Source organism: Balearica regulorum, chromosome 29 (genome assembly GCF_011004875.1).
Source record: "Balearica regulorum gibbericeps isolate bBalReg1 chromosome 29, bBalReg1.pri, whole genome shotgun sequence".
In the NCBI taxonomy this organism is placed as follows: domain Eukaryota; kingdom Metazoa; phylum Chordata; class Aves; order Gruiformes; family Gruidae; genus Balearica; species Balearica regulorum.
This window is the reverse complement of record NC_046212.1, coordinates 2,382,581-2,400,244: the sequence shown is the minus strand read 5'-3', so window position 1 is coordinate 2,400,244 and position 17,664 is coordinate 2,382,581. Positions and strand designations below refer to the sequence as shown.

Below are 17,664 nucleotides of genomic sequence, written 5' to 3'. Positions count from 1 at the left end.
GGCGTGGGCCGCGGCGTGATGGGCGAGCGCCACAGCCAATGGGTGAGGGGAGGCGGGGCGGAGGAGCGACTGGCAGCCAGGCCCGCCAACCGATCGCGTGATGCGTGACGCAGAGGAAGGCGGGCTCGCACACTGACGGCCGCGCTGCCCAATCCTAACTCGGAGGCGTCGGCCGCGGCGGGACTCCGCGCCAATGAGAACGGCGGTCCGTCTCAAACTGGCCAATGGGCGTCGCGAGGAGGCGGGGCGATCGGCCGGGCTGCGCCCTTGGAGGGACGGCTCGGCGGCGCCGGGAATGTGGCGGAAAAGGCGCCATTTTGCTGCTGGCTCCGCCCCGGCCGCGGCTGCCGCTTTCCCCGGCCCCGGGCGCCCCCAAGCCCGAGCGGCGTCCCCAGGCGCCCCCCAAGCCCGGGCCGTGTCGCGATAGGGCCGCTCGTCGCGCCCCCCCCCGTCACCTTTTCTTGTCACGAGCGGCCCTGTCGCGATAGCCGCCATCCCGGCGTGACATGTCCTCACAGACCCTCGGTGGGGCGTCGTCGCTATGTAAATATCCCCAGGGCCTTGTCACCGGAGCGGACCCTCGAGTCCCTGTCGTGACGCTGCCCCGCGTCCTGTCACGGCGCCCAGCCCTGTCACGACAAGGCCTGTCACCGCCGGGACGCCTGGGCCTGTCCGCAAGCTCGAGCTCCGGGCCTCAGCCCTGCTCTGGGCATGGGGGGAGCCGCTTTTTTTGGGGGGGATTTCACAGCAAAAATCCTCTGGTTTATTAAAAAAAGAGGGTTTTGAAGGCAAACGAGGCCCAAGGGTCGATGACACGGGGGGGGGGACGGACACGAGGTGACGTTTAATGTCTCATTTTTTTACGTTTTCCAGCATCAAAGCTGTCGTGTCCCCCCTGCCAGCCACCGCCCTGTGACAAGGGGGGGACACGGCGTGGGGACCCCCCCCCCAGCCCCCCCGGCCGTCAATCCACCGGATGCCGCCTTGGCCGTGGCCTTTACGTTTTCCACTTTTTTTTTTTTTGGCCTCGTTCCTTTCGTCCCGCAGCCGGAAAATCACCGTCGCTCCCCGTGGAACCCCCCGGTGTCACGAAACCGGCGCCGGGGGAAGAGCAGAGAGGCGCCCGGGGAGGTGAAGTCAAACCAAACTCTCGGGGGGCCGGGGTGGGTGGGGGTGTCCCCCCCCCGAGCCGCCCGGGGACACGGTGTGTGCCCACCCAGCCCTCTGCCTCAGTTTCCCCTCTTGACTTGCCTCTGTCTTGATTGCCTCCTCCTCCGGCCCTCCCGCCGTTAGGGCCCCCCCCCCCGTTAGGGCCCCCCATATTAGCACCCCTTCAGCACCCCATAACTCCCATCAGGATGTCCATCCCATTAACCCCCCCGTAGCCCCCCATTATGACCCCCCATTAACCCCATTAGCAGCCCATTACCCCCATAGGGACCCCCTCCCCAGTAGCCCCCCATTAATCCCACTGCCCTCCCGTCCCAGTAGCACCCCACTGGCTCCCGTTAGCCCCCCCACCCCTTAGCACCCCAGTCCCCCTGGTCTCCTGTAGTTCCCCCCAGTCCCTCCCAGTCCCCCCAGCCTCCCCCAGTTCCCCCACTTCCCCCTACTGCCCCCAGTTACCCTCACTCCCCCCACAAGCCCCTCCAGTTCCCCCAGTCTCCCCAGTTCCCCCCAGTCCCCCCCAAGCCCCTCCCATCTCCCCAGTTCCCCCAGTCTCCCCAGTTCCCCCCAGTTCCCCCAAGCCCCTCCCATCTCCCCAGTTCCCCCCAGTCCCACCCAAGCCCCTCCCATCTCCCCAGTTCCCTCAGTCTCCCCAGTTCCCCCAGTTCCCCCCAGTCCCCCCAAGCCCCTCCCATCTCCCCAATTCCCCCAGTTCCAGTTCCCCCCAGTTCCCCCAGTCCCCCCAAGCCCCTCCCATCTCCCCAGTTCCCCCCAGTCCCCCCCAAGCTCCCCCAGTTCCCCCCAGTCCCCCCAAGCCCCTCCCATCTCCCCAGTCCCCCCAGTCTCCCCAGTTCTCCCAGTTCCCCCCAGTCCCCCCAAGCCCCTCCCATCTCCCCAATTCCCCCAGTTCCAGTTCCCCCCAGTTCCCCCAGTCCCCCCCAAGCCCCTCCCATCTCCCCAGTTCCCCCAGTCTCCCCAGTTCCCCCAGTCCCCCCCAAGCCCCTCCCATCTCCCCAGTTCCCCCAGTCTCCCCAGTTCCCCCAGTTCCCCCAGTCCCCCCAGTCCCCTCCCATCTCCCCAGTTCCCCCAGTCCCCCCCAGTCCCCCCAGTCCCCTCCCATCTCCCCAGTTCCCCCAGTCCCCCCCAGTTCCCCCCAGTCCCCTCCCATCTCCCCAGTTCCCCCAGTTCCCCCAGTCCCCCCCAGTTCCCCCCCAGTCCCCTCCCATCTCCCCAGTTCCCCCAGTCCCCCCCAGTTCCCCCCAGTCCCCTCCCATCTCCCCAGTTCCCCCAGTTCCCCCAGTTCCCCCCAGTTCCCCCCAGTCCCCTCCCATCTCCCCAGTTCCCCCAGTCCCCCCAGTCCCCTCCCATCTCCCCAGTCCCCCCCAGTTCCCCCCAGTTCCCCCCCAGTCCCCTCCCATCTCCCCAGTCCCCCCCCCCACCCCCCAGTGCTGGCGCCCCCTGGTGGCCGCAGCCGGTCGGTGCCGCCCCCGGGCGCGGGGCTCTGCTGCCGCCTGGCGGGGGGGTCTGGCCTGGCTGTCCCTGTCCTGTCCTGTCCTGTCCTGTCCTGTCCTGTCCTGTCCTGTCCTGTCCTGTCCTGTCCCCAACCTGTCCTGTCCCTGTCCTGTCCTGTCCTGTCCTGTCCTGTCCTGTCCTGTCCCTGTCCTGTCCCTGTCCCTGTCCTGTCCTGTCCTGTCCCTGTCCTGTCCCTGGCCTGGCTGTCCCTGTCCTGTCCGGTCCTGTCCTGTCCTGTCCTGTCCCCAACCTGTCCTGTCCTGTCCTGTCCCTGTCCTGTCCTGTCCTGTCCCTGGCCTGGCTGTCCCTGTCCTGTCCTGTCCTGTCCCCAACCTGTCCTGTCCTGTCCTGTCCTGTCCTGTCCTGTCCTGTCCTGTCCCCAACCTGTCCTGTCCTGTCCTGTCCTGTCCCTGTCCTGTCCCTGTCCCTGTCCTGTCCTGTCCTGTCCCTGTCCTGTCCCTGGCCTGGCTGTCCCTGTCCTGTCCGGTCCTGTCCTGTCCTGTCCTGTCCCCAACCTGTCCTGTCCTGTCCTGTCCCTGTCCTGTCCTGTCCTGTCCTGTCCCCAACCTGTCCTGTCCTGTCCTGTCCCTGTCCTGTCCAGTCCTGTCCCTGTCCTGTCCCTGTCCTGTCCCTGTCCTGTCCTGTCCTGTCCGGTCCTGGCCTGTCCTGTCCTGTCCTGTCCCTGTCCTGTCCGGTCCTGTCCTATCCTGTCCTGTCCGGTCCTGTCCCCAACCTGTCCTGTCCTGTCCTGTCCCTGTCCTGTCCTGTCCTGGCCTGTCCTGTCCTGGCCTGTCCTGGCCTGTCCTGTCCCCAACCTGTCCTGTCCTGGCCTGTCCTGTCCCTGTCCTGTCCTGTCCTGTCCCCAACCTGTCCTGTCCTGTCCCTGTCCTGTCCTGTCCTGTCCTGTCCCCAACCTGTCCTGTCCTGTCCCTGTCCTGTCCCCAACCTGTCCTGTCCTGTCCTGTCCTGTCCTGTCCCCAACCTGTCCTGTCCTGTCCCTGTCCTGTCCCCAACCTGTCCTGTCCCTGTCCTGTCCCTGTCCTGTCCTGTCCTGTCCCTGTCCTGTCCCTGTCCTGTCCCCAACCTGTCCCCAACCTGTCCCCAACCTGGGCTGTCCTGTCCCCAACCTGGGCCATCCCCAACCTGTCCTGTCCTGCCTGGTCCTGTCCTGTCCCCAACCTGTCCCCAACCTGTTCCCGGCCTGTCCTGTCCCTGTCCTGTCCCCAACCTGTCCCCAACCTGTCCCCAGCCTGGGCTGTCCTGTCCTTTCCTGTCCCCAGCCTGGACTGTCCTGTCCCGTCCCCAACCCTGTCCCCAGCCCTGGGCTGTCCTGTCCCCACCCCTGTCCTGTCTCTAACAGTGTCCTGTCACCAGCAGGGTCCTGTCTTGTCCTGTCCCCAGCCCTGTCCTGTCCCCAACCCCGTCCTGTTCCTATCCCTGTCCCTCCCCTGTCCCCAACCTTGTCAATGCCCATTCTTCGTCCTGTGCCTGCTCCCGTCCCCACCCCTGTCCTGTCCCGACCGTATCCATGTCACCGTCCTGTCGCAGCTCCTGTCCCCATCCCTGGTCCTGCCCTGCCCTGAGCCATGTCAGTGTCCCTGTCCTGTCCCCAAACCTCTCTTTCCCCAACCCTGTCCCTGTGCCAGCTCTGTCCCTGTCCCCATCCCTGTCCCCACCCCCATCCCTGTACCTGTTCCTGTCCCTGTCCCCGTCCCTCTCCCTGTTCTCATCCCTGTCCCATTCCCATCCCCGTCCCTGTCCCCGTCCCTGTCCCATTCCCATCCCCATCCCTGTCCCCGTCCCCGTCCCCGTCCCTGTCCCCGTCCCTCTCCCTGTTCTCATCCCCGTCCCTGTCCCATTCCCACCCTGTCCCCGTCCCTCTCCCTGTTCTCATCCCTGTCCCACTCCCATCCCCGTCCCTGTCCCCGTCCCTGTCCCATCCCCATCCCCGTCCCTGTCCCATTCCCATCCCCATCCCCGTCCCCGTCCCTGTCCCACCTCACACCATCAGTCTCAGCGCTGGGGACACAGGACGCCACTGAGGAGCCCTCACCTCTGGCCGGGGGGGCTGGACCAGTACAGGGGCAAACTGGGAGGGGGAACGGGGCCACTGGGACCAGTCTGGGGACACACAGAGGCACTGGGATGAGGAGAGGGGGCACTGGGACCCGTCTGGAAGTGAACAGAGAGACTGGGATGAGGAATGGGGGTACTGGGGACACTGGGACCAGTCTGGGGGGGGACGCAGAGGCACTGGGGTGAGTGACACAGGCACTGGGCCCAGTCTGGGAGGGAAGGGGGGCACTGGGGCGGGGGGGGGGCAGCCTGGGGTGCACAGCCGTCCCCCCCCCGCAGGTCGCGGCCGCGGAGGAATCAGGGCGACGCCGGGCGACTCCCAGCAATTTTGGGTTGGGAACCGCAGAAATGCAGCGTGGCGCGAGCCAGGGCCGGCCCGACCGCGGGGACGGGGACGGGAGGGACAGGGACAGGGACAGGGACAGGGCATGGCCCGGGGGGGGGCCCGGGGCACCGGGGGGGGGCCCTGACAGCCTGGGGGGGTCACAGGGTGTGGGGGGGACCTGGGGGGACCCAAGGCACCACGGTCCCTGGCAGCCTGGGGGGACCCAGGGCACCACGAGGGGGGCTCAGGGCTGGGGGGGACGGGGACACCCTGACAGCTTGGGGGGTCCCGAGAGATCGTGGGGGGGTCCCCGGCAGCTTGGGGGGGGTCACAGGGCTTGGGGGGTGGCCCAGATTGCCCGGGGGGGGGGGGGACACCCAGGGCACCACGGCAGCACAGAGGGGGATGCGCAGGATCTGGGGGGGCGTCTCTTGGCATCTTGGGGGGTGGGGGTGTCCCTTGGCAGCTGGAGGGGGGGGGGTCGGGTCCCCCAACGCCACCCCCGCGGCCGCCGCCGCTTTGATGTGGCTTCCGCAGCGCAATGAGAGCCACATGGCGGGGGGGGCCGGGGGGGGACAGATGGGGCACGGGTGGGGGGGGATGGAGGGGGGGACAGACTGGGGGGGGGGGGGGTGGGGTGTGCAGACCGGGGGGCCCCTCCGTGGAACCCGGGGTCCACCCCCGTGCTCTGCCCGGCCACCCTGGGGGTCCGTCCCCACGGGCCGGCCCTGTCCCCCGTGGCCACCGCAGTTATTTCTGGCCCGGCCGGGGATAATTAGAGGGCGGGAAGGAAACGGCACGGGCGGGGGCACGGCCCGGCCCCGGGCAACCTCTGCCCCCGGCTTCCCCGGGCCCGGGGACCCCCGGCACACGGCCCGCCCCCCTCGTCTTTTTGGGGTACCCACGGGTCCCCCCACAGCCCCAATGTCCCCTTGGGTCCCTCCGGATCCCCTGGGTCCCCCCCAGGTGCTCCTGGTGCCTGTGGGTCCCCCTGTGACCCCCATAGCCCCCCCCCCAAATCTCTCCCATGTCCCCCTGGGTCCTCCCATGACCCCATGCCCCCCCCAATCTCCCCCCTGTCCCCCTGGGACCCCTCAGGACCCCCGGATCCCCCCTATTCCCCTCCTGTCCTCCCATGCCCTGTGGGTCACCCCAGCCCCTACAGATCTCCCCCAGCCCCTACGTGTCCCCCCAAACCCTATAGATCCCCCCCCAGACCCCATAGATCCCCCCCAGCCCCTACATGTCCTCCCAAACCCTATAGATCCCCCCCAGACCCCATAGATCCCTCCAGCCCCTATGTATCCCCCCAAACCCTATAGATCCCCCCAGACCCTATAGATCCCCCCAGCCCCTATGTGTCCCCCCAGCCCCTACGTGTGTCCCCCCCGCCCAAGGCTGAACTTGGGGGGGGGGCTGGTGCGATGCTGGGGGGCGTGGGGGGGGGGGGTGTGTCACCCAAACCCCTGGGTCCCTCACACGGGTGGGAGGCTGAGCCAGCGGGGCACGGGGGGGTGGGGGGGTGCACAACCCCGCTAGAAGCCCTCGGAGACTCCCCGCCACCCCCCCGGCCCCGCGGCCGGCTGGAGCCCGCGGGCGCTGGCAGCCATGGCCGGCGCACCCACACGCGCTCGGGCCGCCGCTATTTCGGGGCCTCCGACCGCAAAAGAAACATCCGGGGGCCGGAGCGCGCCGGGGGGGGACGAGGGACACAGGGGCCGCGGGGGCCGCCGCCGAGCGGGGTGGGGATGCGTGGGGCCACCCCGGTGTCCCCCAGCTGGCGGCCTGCCGTGGGGCTTGGGGATGCTGTCATGGGGGATCGCCGTCCTGGTGCCCCCCGTTCCCAGTGCCCCCAGTCCACATCCCCAGTAACCCCAGGGCTCCCAGTGCCAGTGCTCCCCATTCCCAGTGCTCCCCATTCCCAGTGCCCGTAGTCCACATCCCCAGTAACCCCAGGGCTCCCAGTCCCAGTGCTCCCCATTCCCAGTGCCCTCCATCCCCAGTGCCCCCAGTCCGCAGTCCCAGTGCTCCCCATCCCCAGTGCCCCCAGTCCCCATTCCCAGTGCCCCCCATCCCCAGTGCCCCCAGTCCCCATTCCCAGTGCTCCCCATCCCCAGTGCCCCCCATCCCCAGTGCCCCCAGTCCCCATCCCCAGTGCCCCCCATCCCCAGTGCCCCCAGTCCCCATCCCCAGTGCCCCCCATCCCCAGTGCCCCCAGTCCCCATCCCAGTGCTCCCCATCCCAGTGCTCCCCATCCCAGTGCCCCCCCGCGCACACATGGAAGCGATTCGTGGGCTGGTTTTCGCTCCCCTTTGAAGGGCCGTGGTGCCCCCGGCCCAGCTGCTGCTGCTTTACCGCAGGACGCCTGGGTCCCCGCGCTCCGCTCGGGGGGGCGGGGGGCATGCTTTTGGGGGGGGGGGGGTAGCCCCTGGGAACAGGCACCAGGATGGGGACAGGGACGGGGACAGGGACATCTCCATCCCGTGGCATGATGGGCGCTTCTGTCCTACCTGGGGGCTGCAATCTCCAGCCTGGCTGAGACCTCCCAAACTCATGTCAGGGGGCCCGAGACACCCCCCCCCAAACTCAACTCAGGGGAGCTGAGATCCCCAAATTCATGCCATGGGGGCTGAGACCCCCCAAACTCGTGTCAGAGGGGCTGAGACCTGCCCCAAACTCATGCCATGGGGGCTGAGACCCCCTCAAAACTCATGTCAGGGGGCTGAGACCTGCCCCAAACTCATGCCATGGGGACTGAGACCCCCCCAAACTCCTGTCAGGGGGGTCGAGACCCCCCCTAAACTGGGGGGGAAGGATGGAGACGGGAAGGGAGGGAAGGAGGGAGAGGGACGGGAGGGCTGGTGGGTGAGCACCCGAGGGAGGGAAGGGGAGCTGATGGCCAGGCCGTGGGGAAGGGGCCCCCCCCGGCTCCCCCCGGCTCCCCCCGCGAGCGGCCCAGGCGTCCGGCCGGGGTATAAATACCCGGGTAATTGCGGGGGCCCCGAGTGCGGCCGTGGGGCCCGTGGGCGGCCGGGCCTGGCGCCGCCCTGTAATCAGCCCCCGCCGCCGCCAGCCATCGCATCCCCCCTGCTCCCCTCGGCGGGTGACCGCCAGCCTTTGAAGGGTCCCGGGGGACACAAGGGGGGGGGGGGTCCCCGCCACCGCCGCAGCCCCCCGAGCCGGTGGGAGAGACCCGAACCCCAATTTGCACCCCCATCTAGGGCACCCAGGCGTTCGGGCGGCTCCCACCCCCCCCTCCCCGGTGAATCAAACCTTCGTGGTCGATGCCGGTGGGAGCCAAATCCCCATGACCCCCCCCCCGCCCCCCCAAAATCCCCTGGGGTGTCCCCACTCTGCTGGCTGAGGAAGAGGAGGGATGGAGCAGACGTCCCAGTTTGCTCCCAGTTTGTGGGTAGTGGAAGCCCCAGTGAGGAGAGCGGGGAGGGGGGGGGGACGACAAGGGAAGGGGGGGACGGTGGTTGCGGCCTTCGGCGGGCGGCCGCGGCGCCGGCGGCTCCGGAGCGGAAAGCCCTGACTCAGGGCTGGGAAAGGGCCCCGCTGGCTCCCAAACGGCCGTGTCGGGGGAAAAAAATAGGAAAGGGGGGAAAATAAAAAGAAAAGGGGATAATAGGAGGGGGGAAAAAAGGAAAAAGAAAAAAAAAAGGGAGAAAAAAGTGGGGGAAAAAAAGGTGTGTGGAATAACCCCCCATAATGGGGAAACTGAGGCACGGGGGGATCCCCAGCCCCATCTCCAGGGCCCCTCATGCCACTGTCCCCAACGCTGCTCCCCTGCGAGTGTCCCTTGTCCCCAGCTCTGCCCCCCAGCCCATTCCCTCCCCGCTCTCCCCCATCCCCATCCCTGGTCCCCCCTGTCCCTGTCCCCACTCCATCCTGTCCCCGTCCCCATCCTTGGTCCCCCCAACCCATCCCTGGTCCCCCCCGTCCCCATCCTGATCTTCTCATGTCCCTGTCCCTGTCCCCCTCCCCTCCCATCGCTGTCCCCCTCCCCTGCCCTCCCTGCTCCCCCCTTCCCATCCCGGGTCCCGTTCTGTCCCCGTTCCTGCTCTGTCCCCACCCCTGGTCCCTCCAGCTCCATCCTGGGTCCTCTCTTGTCCCCATCCCGGCTCCGTCCCTGCCCTGTCCCTGTCCCCAGCCCAGACCCCCGTCCCCACCCCTGCTCCATCCCCATCGGCACCGGTTTGGGGTGGTTTCACCCCATCTCGCGCCCACAGACCTGGGGTGATGGGGTGATGGGGTGACGAGCCCTCAGGTGCCCCCAGGCCCTCCCACCCCCTTGTCCCTTTCTTCCCTTTCCCTTCCCCGTCCCTCTCTTCCCCCTTTTGCCTTTTCCCTTCCCTCCTTTCCAGCACTTTTCCCATTCACCCCCTCCTTCCCCTTCCCCTTCCCCTTCCCATCCCTTTGCCCTTCCCCTTCCCATCCCTTTGCCCTTCCTCTTCCCCTTCCTCTTGCCATCCCCTTTCCCTTCCCATCCCATCCCTTCCCCTTCCCCTTCCCCTTCCCATCCCTTTGCCCTTCCTCTTCCCCTTCCTCTTGCCATCCCCTTTCCCTTCCCATCCCATCCCTTCCCCTTCCCCTTCCCATCCCCTTCCCCTTCCCATCCCCTTCCTCTTCCCATCCCCTTCCTCTTCCCCAGCCCCTTCTCCCCCTTCTCCTCCCTGGCCCCTTTTGTCCGTTCCCTCTCCCCAGCCTCTTCCCTTTCCCCTTTCCTTTTTCCTCTTTCCTTTCCCTTCCTGCCGGTGCAGCCCCTCTGTGCTTCCCTCCCCCTCCTCTCCCTTCCCCTTCTCTCCCCCTCCTCCTGCATATTGTCCTGTCCCTGTCCCTGTCCCTGTCCCTGTCCCTGTCCCCCAGCCTCCTCCGGCCTTCAGCCTCCCTGTCTTCCTCCCTTGGCAACTTTTTTCTTCACTCTTTTTCCTTTTCTTTCTTTTCTTTTTCTTTTTCTTTTTCTTTCTCTTTTTCTTTTCCTTTTCCTTTTTCTTTTTCTTTCTCTTTCTCTTTTCTTTTACTTTTTCTTTTTCTTTTTCTTTTTTCTTTCCTCTTTCCTCTTTTCTTTTTCCTTTCTTTTTTCTTCTTTTCTCCTTTCCTCTTCCTTTTTTTTCCTTTTTTCCTTTTCTTTCCTTTTCCTTTCTCCTTTCCTTTTTCCTTGTTTCCTTTTCCCTTTCCTTTTTCCTTTCCTTTCCTTTCCCCTTCTCCTTCCCTTCCCTTCCCTTCCCTTCCCTTCCCTTCCCTTCCCTCCCCTTCCCTTCCCTTCCCTTCCCTTCCCTTCCCTTCCCTTCCCTTCCCTTCCCTTCCCTTCCCTTCCCTTCCCTTCCCTTCCCTTCCCTTCCCTTTCCCTTCTCCTTTCCCTTCTCCTTTCCCCTCTCCTTTCCCCTCTCCTTCCCTTCCCTTTCCCTTCTCCTTTCCTTCCCGATTTCTTCCCCTCTCCCAATCCCTTGTTCTTTTTCCTCAGACTCTTTTCCTTCTCCCCCCCCCTCCCCTTTTCCTTCCTCTTTCCCCTTCCCCTTCCCCTGCCCTCCCTTCCCCCGACCCCCCCGGTCCCCCCCCCCCCCGCCGAGGGGCGGTTCGGGGCAGGGCTCCCGGCCCCGGTCCCGGCCCGGCCCAGCCCCGCCGCAGCGGCACAGCGGGGCGGGCAGCCTCCGCGGCGTTCCCTCCCTCCCGCACCGAGCCCCGGGACACCGGGACACCGGGACACCCCGGCACCGCCACCCCGGGACACCCCGACAGCTGCATCCCCGCGGCCGGTACCCACCCCCGGCATCCCCGGACCCGCGGAGCCCCGGAGCGCGGTGAGGAGCCCCGGGACAGGGACCCCTCGGGATGGGGGATCCCCCCCGGGACAGGGACCCCGGGACAGGGACCCCTCGGGATGGGGGATCCCCCCCGGGACAGGGACCCCGGGACAGGGACCCCTCGGGATGGGGGATCCCCCCCGGGACAGGGACCCCGGGACAGGGACCCCTCGGGATGGGGGACACCCAGCCCCGGGACAGGGACCCCTCGGGATGGGGGATCCCCCCCGGGACAGGGACCCCGGGACAGGGACCCCTCGGGATGGGGGATCCCCCCCGGGACTCTGAGGATACGGGACCCGTGGGGTGGGGAACTTGATCCCGGGGGGGCAGGGGGAGACCCCCAGGGTACGGGACCCACCAGGACAGGGAACCTCTGGGGATGGGGGAGCCCCCCGGGGCCGGGACACTCTGGGATGGGGGACCCCCCCTTCCCGGGACAGGGACCCCCGGGATACAGGACCCCACAAGAACGGGGGAGCCCTCGGGATGTGGGACCCTCTGGGGAGGGTGACCCCCCCGCACTCCGGACAGGGACCCCCTCCAGCATGGGGGTGTCCCCTGGGACAGGGACCCTCTGGGACAGGCCCCCCCCCAGGGGAAGGAGACCCCCTCGAGTCAGGAAGGGTCCCCTGGGACATGAGACCCCCCCGAGAAGGGGGACCCCCCCCTCCCCACGCCACTGAGGACCCAGGCGTCGGGGCGTGGGGCTCTGTGGCTCCGGGGATATTTTCAGCCTCCCGACTTTGTGGCTGTCCCTAGACGGGTGTCCCCCCCCCGCCCAGCCCCACCCTGTCACCACTGCCACCGCCGCACCACCCACCAGCACCCAGCCCAGAGACCGCCGGGGTCCTGCGGCACTGGGGCACCCTGGGGTGCTGCGCCCTGGGTGCTGGCAAGGGGCGGATGGGGCCGCGGTGTCCTGGGACCCGCCGTTGGGGACACGTCGATTCCCAGGGCCGTCGCAGCCCGGACACGGGGACACGTCTGTCCCCAGGGCCACGGTACCCCTGGACCAGCCGATGGGGACGTATCCCTCCCTGGGGGTCTGGTACCCCCCGGGGACACGTCTGTCCCCAAAGCCACAGCACCCCGAGCCTGGTGACGGGGCCACGTCCGTCCGTGGCACAGGGCCACCCTGGGACAGCCGGGTCCCCAGAGGACACCGGGCTGGCACCAGCGGCCACCGCGGTCCCTGGGAGCCGTGGGGACCAGGAGACGGGGTCCCTCATCCCTACGTGGGGCCCGATCCTCCCCCAAACCGTCCCTGTGCCCCGGTGTCCCCCACCCCAACAGAACCTGCACCCCGCCATCCCCAGGGAGGGGACAGGGACACGGGGACGGTGCCAAGTGCCACCTCTGCCCCAAACTGTCCCTTCCTTGGGGACGGCTTCACCGTGCGAGCAGGGGGAGCCAGGGCCCCGGGTGACGGGACGGGGGGGCTCGCGGGCGCGGTGGCAGGGGAAACTGAGGCAGGGGCTGAGGGGGCACCCGCTGGGGTCGGGGCTGGGGGCAGTGGCGCGTCAGGGAGGGGGACACGGGATGGGGTTGGGGGACCTCGAGTTGGTGACAAGGAATGGGGTTTGGGGACAAGGGATTGGGGACAAGGGATGAGGTTTGGGGACCTGGGGTTGGGGACTTGGGGAATGGGGGACGAGGGACCAGGGTTGGGGTCTGGGGACTTGGGGGATCGGGGACTGCGGTTTGGGGACGTTGGACTGGAGGTCAAGGACGGGGATTGGGGACCAGGGGACGGGGATTGGGGACCAAGAACTGGGGGTCAGGGCCAAGGGGCTGGGAACTGGGGACCGGGGACCCCCCAGAGCAGGGGCTAGACCTGTCCCACCCCGCTCCGGAGCAGAGGAGACACAGGAGGGGTCGGGGTCCCCCCCCAGAGAACCACGAAGCCACCAGCTGCCACCAACTGCGACAGCCACTCGTGCACCGAGCTCGCGCCGTTCTCAGCCCGCAGCTCCCGGCTCCCCGGGGCGCCTGCCCTGCTCCTAATTTCCCGGCGCAAGCGGAGCTGATTTATGGGAGGTTTACACTATTTTAAGCGTGCCTCCGTTAGACGCTCGCCCTGGTTTTAATTACCTCGGCTCTCGCGGCAGGGCAGCGTTCCCGGGGCACAGGCCTGGCCCTTGTTATCCTTGGAAAACCGGGAGCGCGCTGCGGCCGCAGCCGGGGCCGGCTTAAAAATAGGCGCAATAACCGCGGCGTAAGAGGAAGGGAGGGAGGGGGGGAGGGGGTGACCCCCCCCCCAAAAAAAAAAAAAGAAAGCTGGAAAAGCCACAAAGTGGGTGAAGGGGAGGGATAAAGTTTTAAAAAAAAATTAAAATAAGGGGGAAAAACTCGGGGTGATGGTGAGGTGGGGGGGGGAGCAGCTCGTGACGCCCGGTCTCAGCCCGCGGCAGCTGAAAGCCATGACGGGCATAAAAGCAGAGGAAGTCGCCGGGGAGGGGGGAGGCCACAGCGTAATTCGATTAAAAGGCCATAAAAGCAGAAGGAGCCGAGATTGGGAGCGGGGGGGAGGCCGGGAGGGGGCGGGGAGGGGGCCCCCCGCCACCGGCACAACCCTGCTATTAGCCCTCGGAGAATCCCCTGCGTGGCCGCCGCCGCTCTGAGGGTGGGGCCGGGGTGTTCTCGGCTCTAGGGAGGGGAAACTGAGGCACGGAGGAGCGGGGAGCACCGGGGGTAGGGAGGGAGGTGATGGGTGTCACCGCGGGGCTGGGTGCCCTGTGATGCTGGGGCACCCCACGGGGCTGTGCCCCACCGCACCGGGTGCCTCGTGGTGCTTGGCACCCCAATACTGGGTGTCCCACAGCGCTGGGTGCCCCATCGCTCTGGGTCCCCAACCGGTCACCCCGTCGCACTGGGTGCCCCCCCAGCACTGGGTGCCCCGTGGTCCTTGATACCCCAACACTGGGTGCCCCATTGCACCGGGTGCCCCCCCCAGCACCCCCTCTTTCCACCCCCCAGCACCCTAACACCCGTTTCCCTCTTCCCGCAGGCTGCCGGGCACCATGGCCCCGTGCCTCCGCTGACGCCGTCCCCACCGCCTCAGGGTGCTCCCACCCGTGTCCCCCTCCACCGCCGCCATGGGTGACTCCTACACGGCCGCCTTCCCCAGCGCCCCGGGGCTGCTCTCGCCCTCCGCCAGCCCCCAGGCATCGCCCGGCCCCTACGGCCCCGACTACGGCCCCTTTGGCCACCCCTTCCCGGCACCCACGGGTGCCCAGGAGGTGCTGGGTGCCCCCGTGGTGGTGACGGCCAAGGGGCACCCGCCGGGCGACTGCTTGCCGGGCGTCTACCCCTCGCTGGAGATGCCGCATCCCTACGGCTCCTGGTACAAGGGCGGCATCGGCGGGGGGCTGCCGGGGGGCTCGGGGCCGGCGGCACCCTCCTGGTGGGACGTGCACCCCAACGGGGGCTGGCTGGGGGGGCCGACGGGTGCCGAGGGGCTGCAGGGCTCTCTGCAGGGCCAGCCCACCCTCAGCCCCCCGCTTCCCGCTTACGGCTCCGATTTCGGGGCTCTCAACCCCCCACCCTACACCAATAACCCCTCCGCACCTCCCGCCCCTAAAACCAACCCGGGCGAAACCCCTAAGGGACCCCGCGGCGGTTCGTTAGGTGGTCGGCCGGCCTGCGATTGTCCTAATTGTCAAGAATTGGAGAGATTGGGGGGTCCGGGTGGATCCAGACGAAAACCGGTTCACAGCTGCCACATTCCGGGTTGCGGGAAGGTGTACGGCAAAGCGTCCCACCTGAAAGCCCACCTGCGCTGGCACACGGGCGAACGACCCTTCGTCTGCAACTGGCTTTTCTGCGGCAAACGTTTCACCCGCTCCGACGAGCTGGAACGTCACGTCCGTACCCACACGAGGGAAAAAAAATTTACCTGTCTCCTTTGCAGCAAGCGTTTCACCCGTAGCGATCATCTCAGCAAACATCAGAAGACCCACGCCGAAAGCGGCACCCCCAAACCCAACCCCGCCGGTAGCGGGGAGCAGCCCCCCGCTTCTCCTCGGCAGCCTCCGGCTTCTCCCGGGAAAGACGCCGGTAGCCCCGAGGCCAGCAGTTTGTTGGAGATTTGAGCCTTCGTCCTCCATCCTCATCTTCCTCTGCGCCGCTGGGGATATTTATTATGGGGTGCTGCCCCCCCCCCTCCCCAAAACCCCGCATTTCCCCCCCCCCCCCCCGGGGCTGGCGGCAGCTCCTCGTTAGCAATTATAATTTATGTCTTAAATTATGGGGGGGCTCTCTGAGCACTCTGGGGTTTGCCGGGGGGGGGTGTCTAGGTGAGATCCCCCCCTTTTTTCTCCCCCCCCCCCAATCTTCTCACCCCCAAATCCTCGCCGGCCGCCTCGCACCCCCGCACAGAGCTCAGGGACAGGGTTCACCCCTTCTCCTCCGCCCCCGGCCTCGTTAGCACGCCCGGTTCGTTAGGCACTAATGTACCCCCCCTCCTTTTTGTAGCTGGCTGCCCCCCCCCCCCCAAAAAAAAGAAACCCAACAAGCAATAAAGGGATTGCTACGGCGTGAAAACGGAGCCGTGCCCCCTTCTCCTGCGCCGGGGGGGGGGGGGGGCTGAGACCGGGCGGTTTCATCACAGGGATGGGCTCTGCCTTCCTCCCGCGCTCTTCCTCTGCTGCGGCTCTCAGTGCTCAGAGGGAAACTGAGGCACGGAGGGGACGTGGCCCCACTCTGGGGGGGGGGTGGTGGGAGCTGAGTAGGGTTGGGGTCAGCCCGGTTCTGTCCCCTTGTCCCCCCCATCCCGGGGGTCCTCCGTAGCCCCACGCCGCTGGCTCCTCACGGCCCCCGTGGCCCCACACCCCCCTGTCCCCCTGTCCCCAGGCTCAGGCACCGCCCCAAGCCGCTTTCGGGGACCCAACGGGGCTTTAGCACCCGCACGCCCCAGCACCCATCGCGCCGGCCTCGCCCCGCACGCGCGTGTGCCCCAGCCCCACGCGTCCACCCCAGCCAGCCACACGCGTGTCCCCGGGAACATCCGTGCACAGGAACACGCGTGTGCACAGGAACACGCGTGTGCGCAGCCCCTGCCCGGCTCAGCCAAGCCTTGCCCCGTGCCTCAGTTTCCCCCCCAGCAGCATCGCGGCCAGGAGCCACGTGGCAGCGCGCGGGCACATGGCGGGGCCACGTGTTCCCGAGGACACCCCAATTTTGGGCGCTGCGGGCTGGCGGGGACCCCACCACCCCCGCCAGCACCCCTCCCTGGCGCCCTGGGCTCCTGCCAGCCCTTTGATGTGCCCAGCGCCGGTTTGGGGCTTTTCTGAAAAAAAACAAACCCCAAACCCCACCAAACCCCAACTAACCCGACCGAAAAAGCCACGGAAAAAGGCAAAGGGAGGCGGAAACGGGGTCCTGCGCCAGAACAAAGCGGGGGGGCGGCTGCCGGCACCCACCACCCCGTGGAGCAGGTCCCCGTGCCAGCGTGACCGGGACCCGGGTGCCACCCCCGGCCACGGCTCCGCAGAGCTGGCCAGGACCCCCGGGGTCCCTGGGGAGGGGTGGGGGGACACACACACACACGCTGCTCACCCCCCCACGCAGGGTGGGGAAACTGAGGCACGGAGGCGGCCCCGTGCCAACGGGGTGGCCAGACCCAGCGCCACGGAGGGGGACGGAGATGGCACCCTGGGGAATTCGGGAGGGCGGGTGCCAGCTCTCCCTGCAGCCCCCCAACTCTGCCCCCGCTGCGGACGCAGATTTACTCTTTTCGGGGTGTTTCCCCCCCACACACACAAAAAACCACCCGCTCGCCGTGGGTGGGCCGGTGCCAACGAGGCCGCCTCACGAGCCAAACCCCGACCCGGCGGCCACCGAGGCCTCGACCGCCCGGAGCCTCCCAAACCACGGAGCCCAAACCCATCCAACAACCCCCCCAAAAGAACACCCCCACCCCCTTTTTTTTTTTTTTCTTCCGTTACCCCACGGGGGTTTATTTTTTTTTGGGGGGGGGTGTGGGGGGTGTGGGTGCCAGCTCCCGCCGTGGCTCCGATGTCGGCGCCGTCCAAACCCCGACGTCTCCCCTCGCACCCCGCTCGCTCCGTAACGGGGGAGGAATGCAGGGCCTCCCGCCACAGCCCCCCCCCCAACCGCCGCAGCCTTTATTGAATATCCTGAAAAAATTAAAATAACTTCTGCGGCCGCGAAGGAAAACAGCGAGATAAATGTAATAAAAGGGACTCGAAAATGGAGGGGAAGGGAAATTGGGGGGGGGGGGGGGGCACCCACGGGAGCGGGGAATGGTGAAAGGGGGGGATGGGGGCACCCACGGGACCTGGGCACGGGGGGGGGGGGGGATGGGGGCACCCATGGGAGCCGGGGGGGTGGGGTGGGGGCGTGACCCACGGGACCTGGGGGGGGGACACACGCCCCACGCACCCACGGGACCTGGGCACGGGTGGGATACGGGACGCGGGCACCCACGGGGCTCAGGAAGGTACAGGCTGCACCCACGGGGCGAGGGGCGCCCCACGGGGCCGTGCACGGGGGGGGGGGGGAACGGGGAGCAGGGGGCGAGGGGTGCCCGGGGACCCCACGGGGGGGGGGGGCAGGACACGGGGGGGGGGGCAGGACCCGGGGGGGGCAGGACACGGGGGTGCCCGGGGACCCCGGGGGGGGGGGGCAGGACACGGGGGGGGGCAGGACACGGGGGGGGGGCAGGACACGGGGGTGCCCGGGGACCCCACGGGGGGGGCAGGACACGGGGGGGGGGGGGTTGTCCCGCGCGGACACCACGTGAGCCGCCGGCGC

At 68.0% G+C, this 17,664-nt stretch overlaps 1 protein-coding gene across 1 annotated transcript; it reads left to right on the top strand.

The window, feature by feature from the left end:
• The first annotated feature begins 10,743 nt into the window (after positions 1–10,743).
• Positions 10,744–15,112, top strand: SP7 (Sp7 transcription factor). The gene is made up of 2 exons (XM_075737642.1): positions 10,744–10,884; positions 13,898–15,112. The coding sequence occupies exon 2, from the start codon at positions 13,986–13,988 to the stop codon at positions 14,979–14,981; it is 996 nt and encodes a 331-aa protein (XP_075593757.1). The 5' UTR covers positions 10,744–10,884; positions 13,898–13,985; the 3' UTR covers positions 14,982–15,112.
• The last annotated feature ends 2,552 nt before the right edge of the window (positions 15,113–17,664 follow it).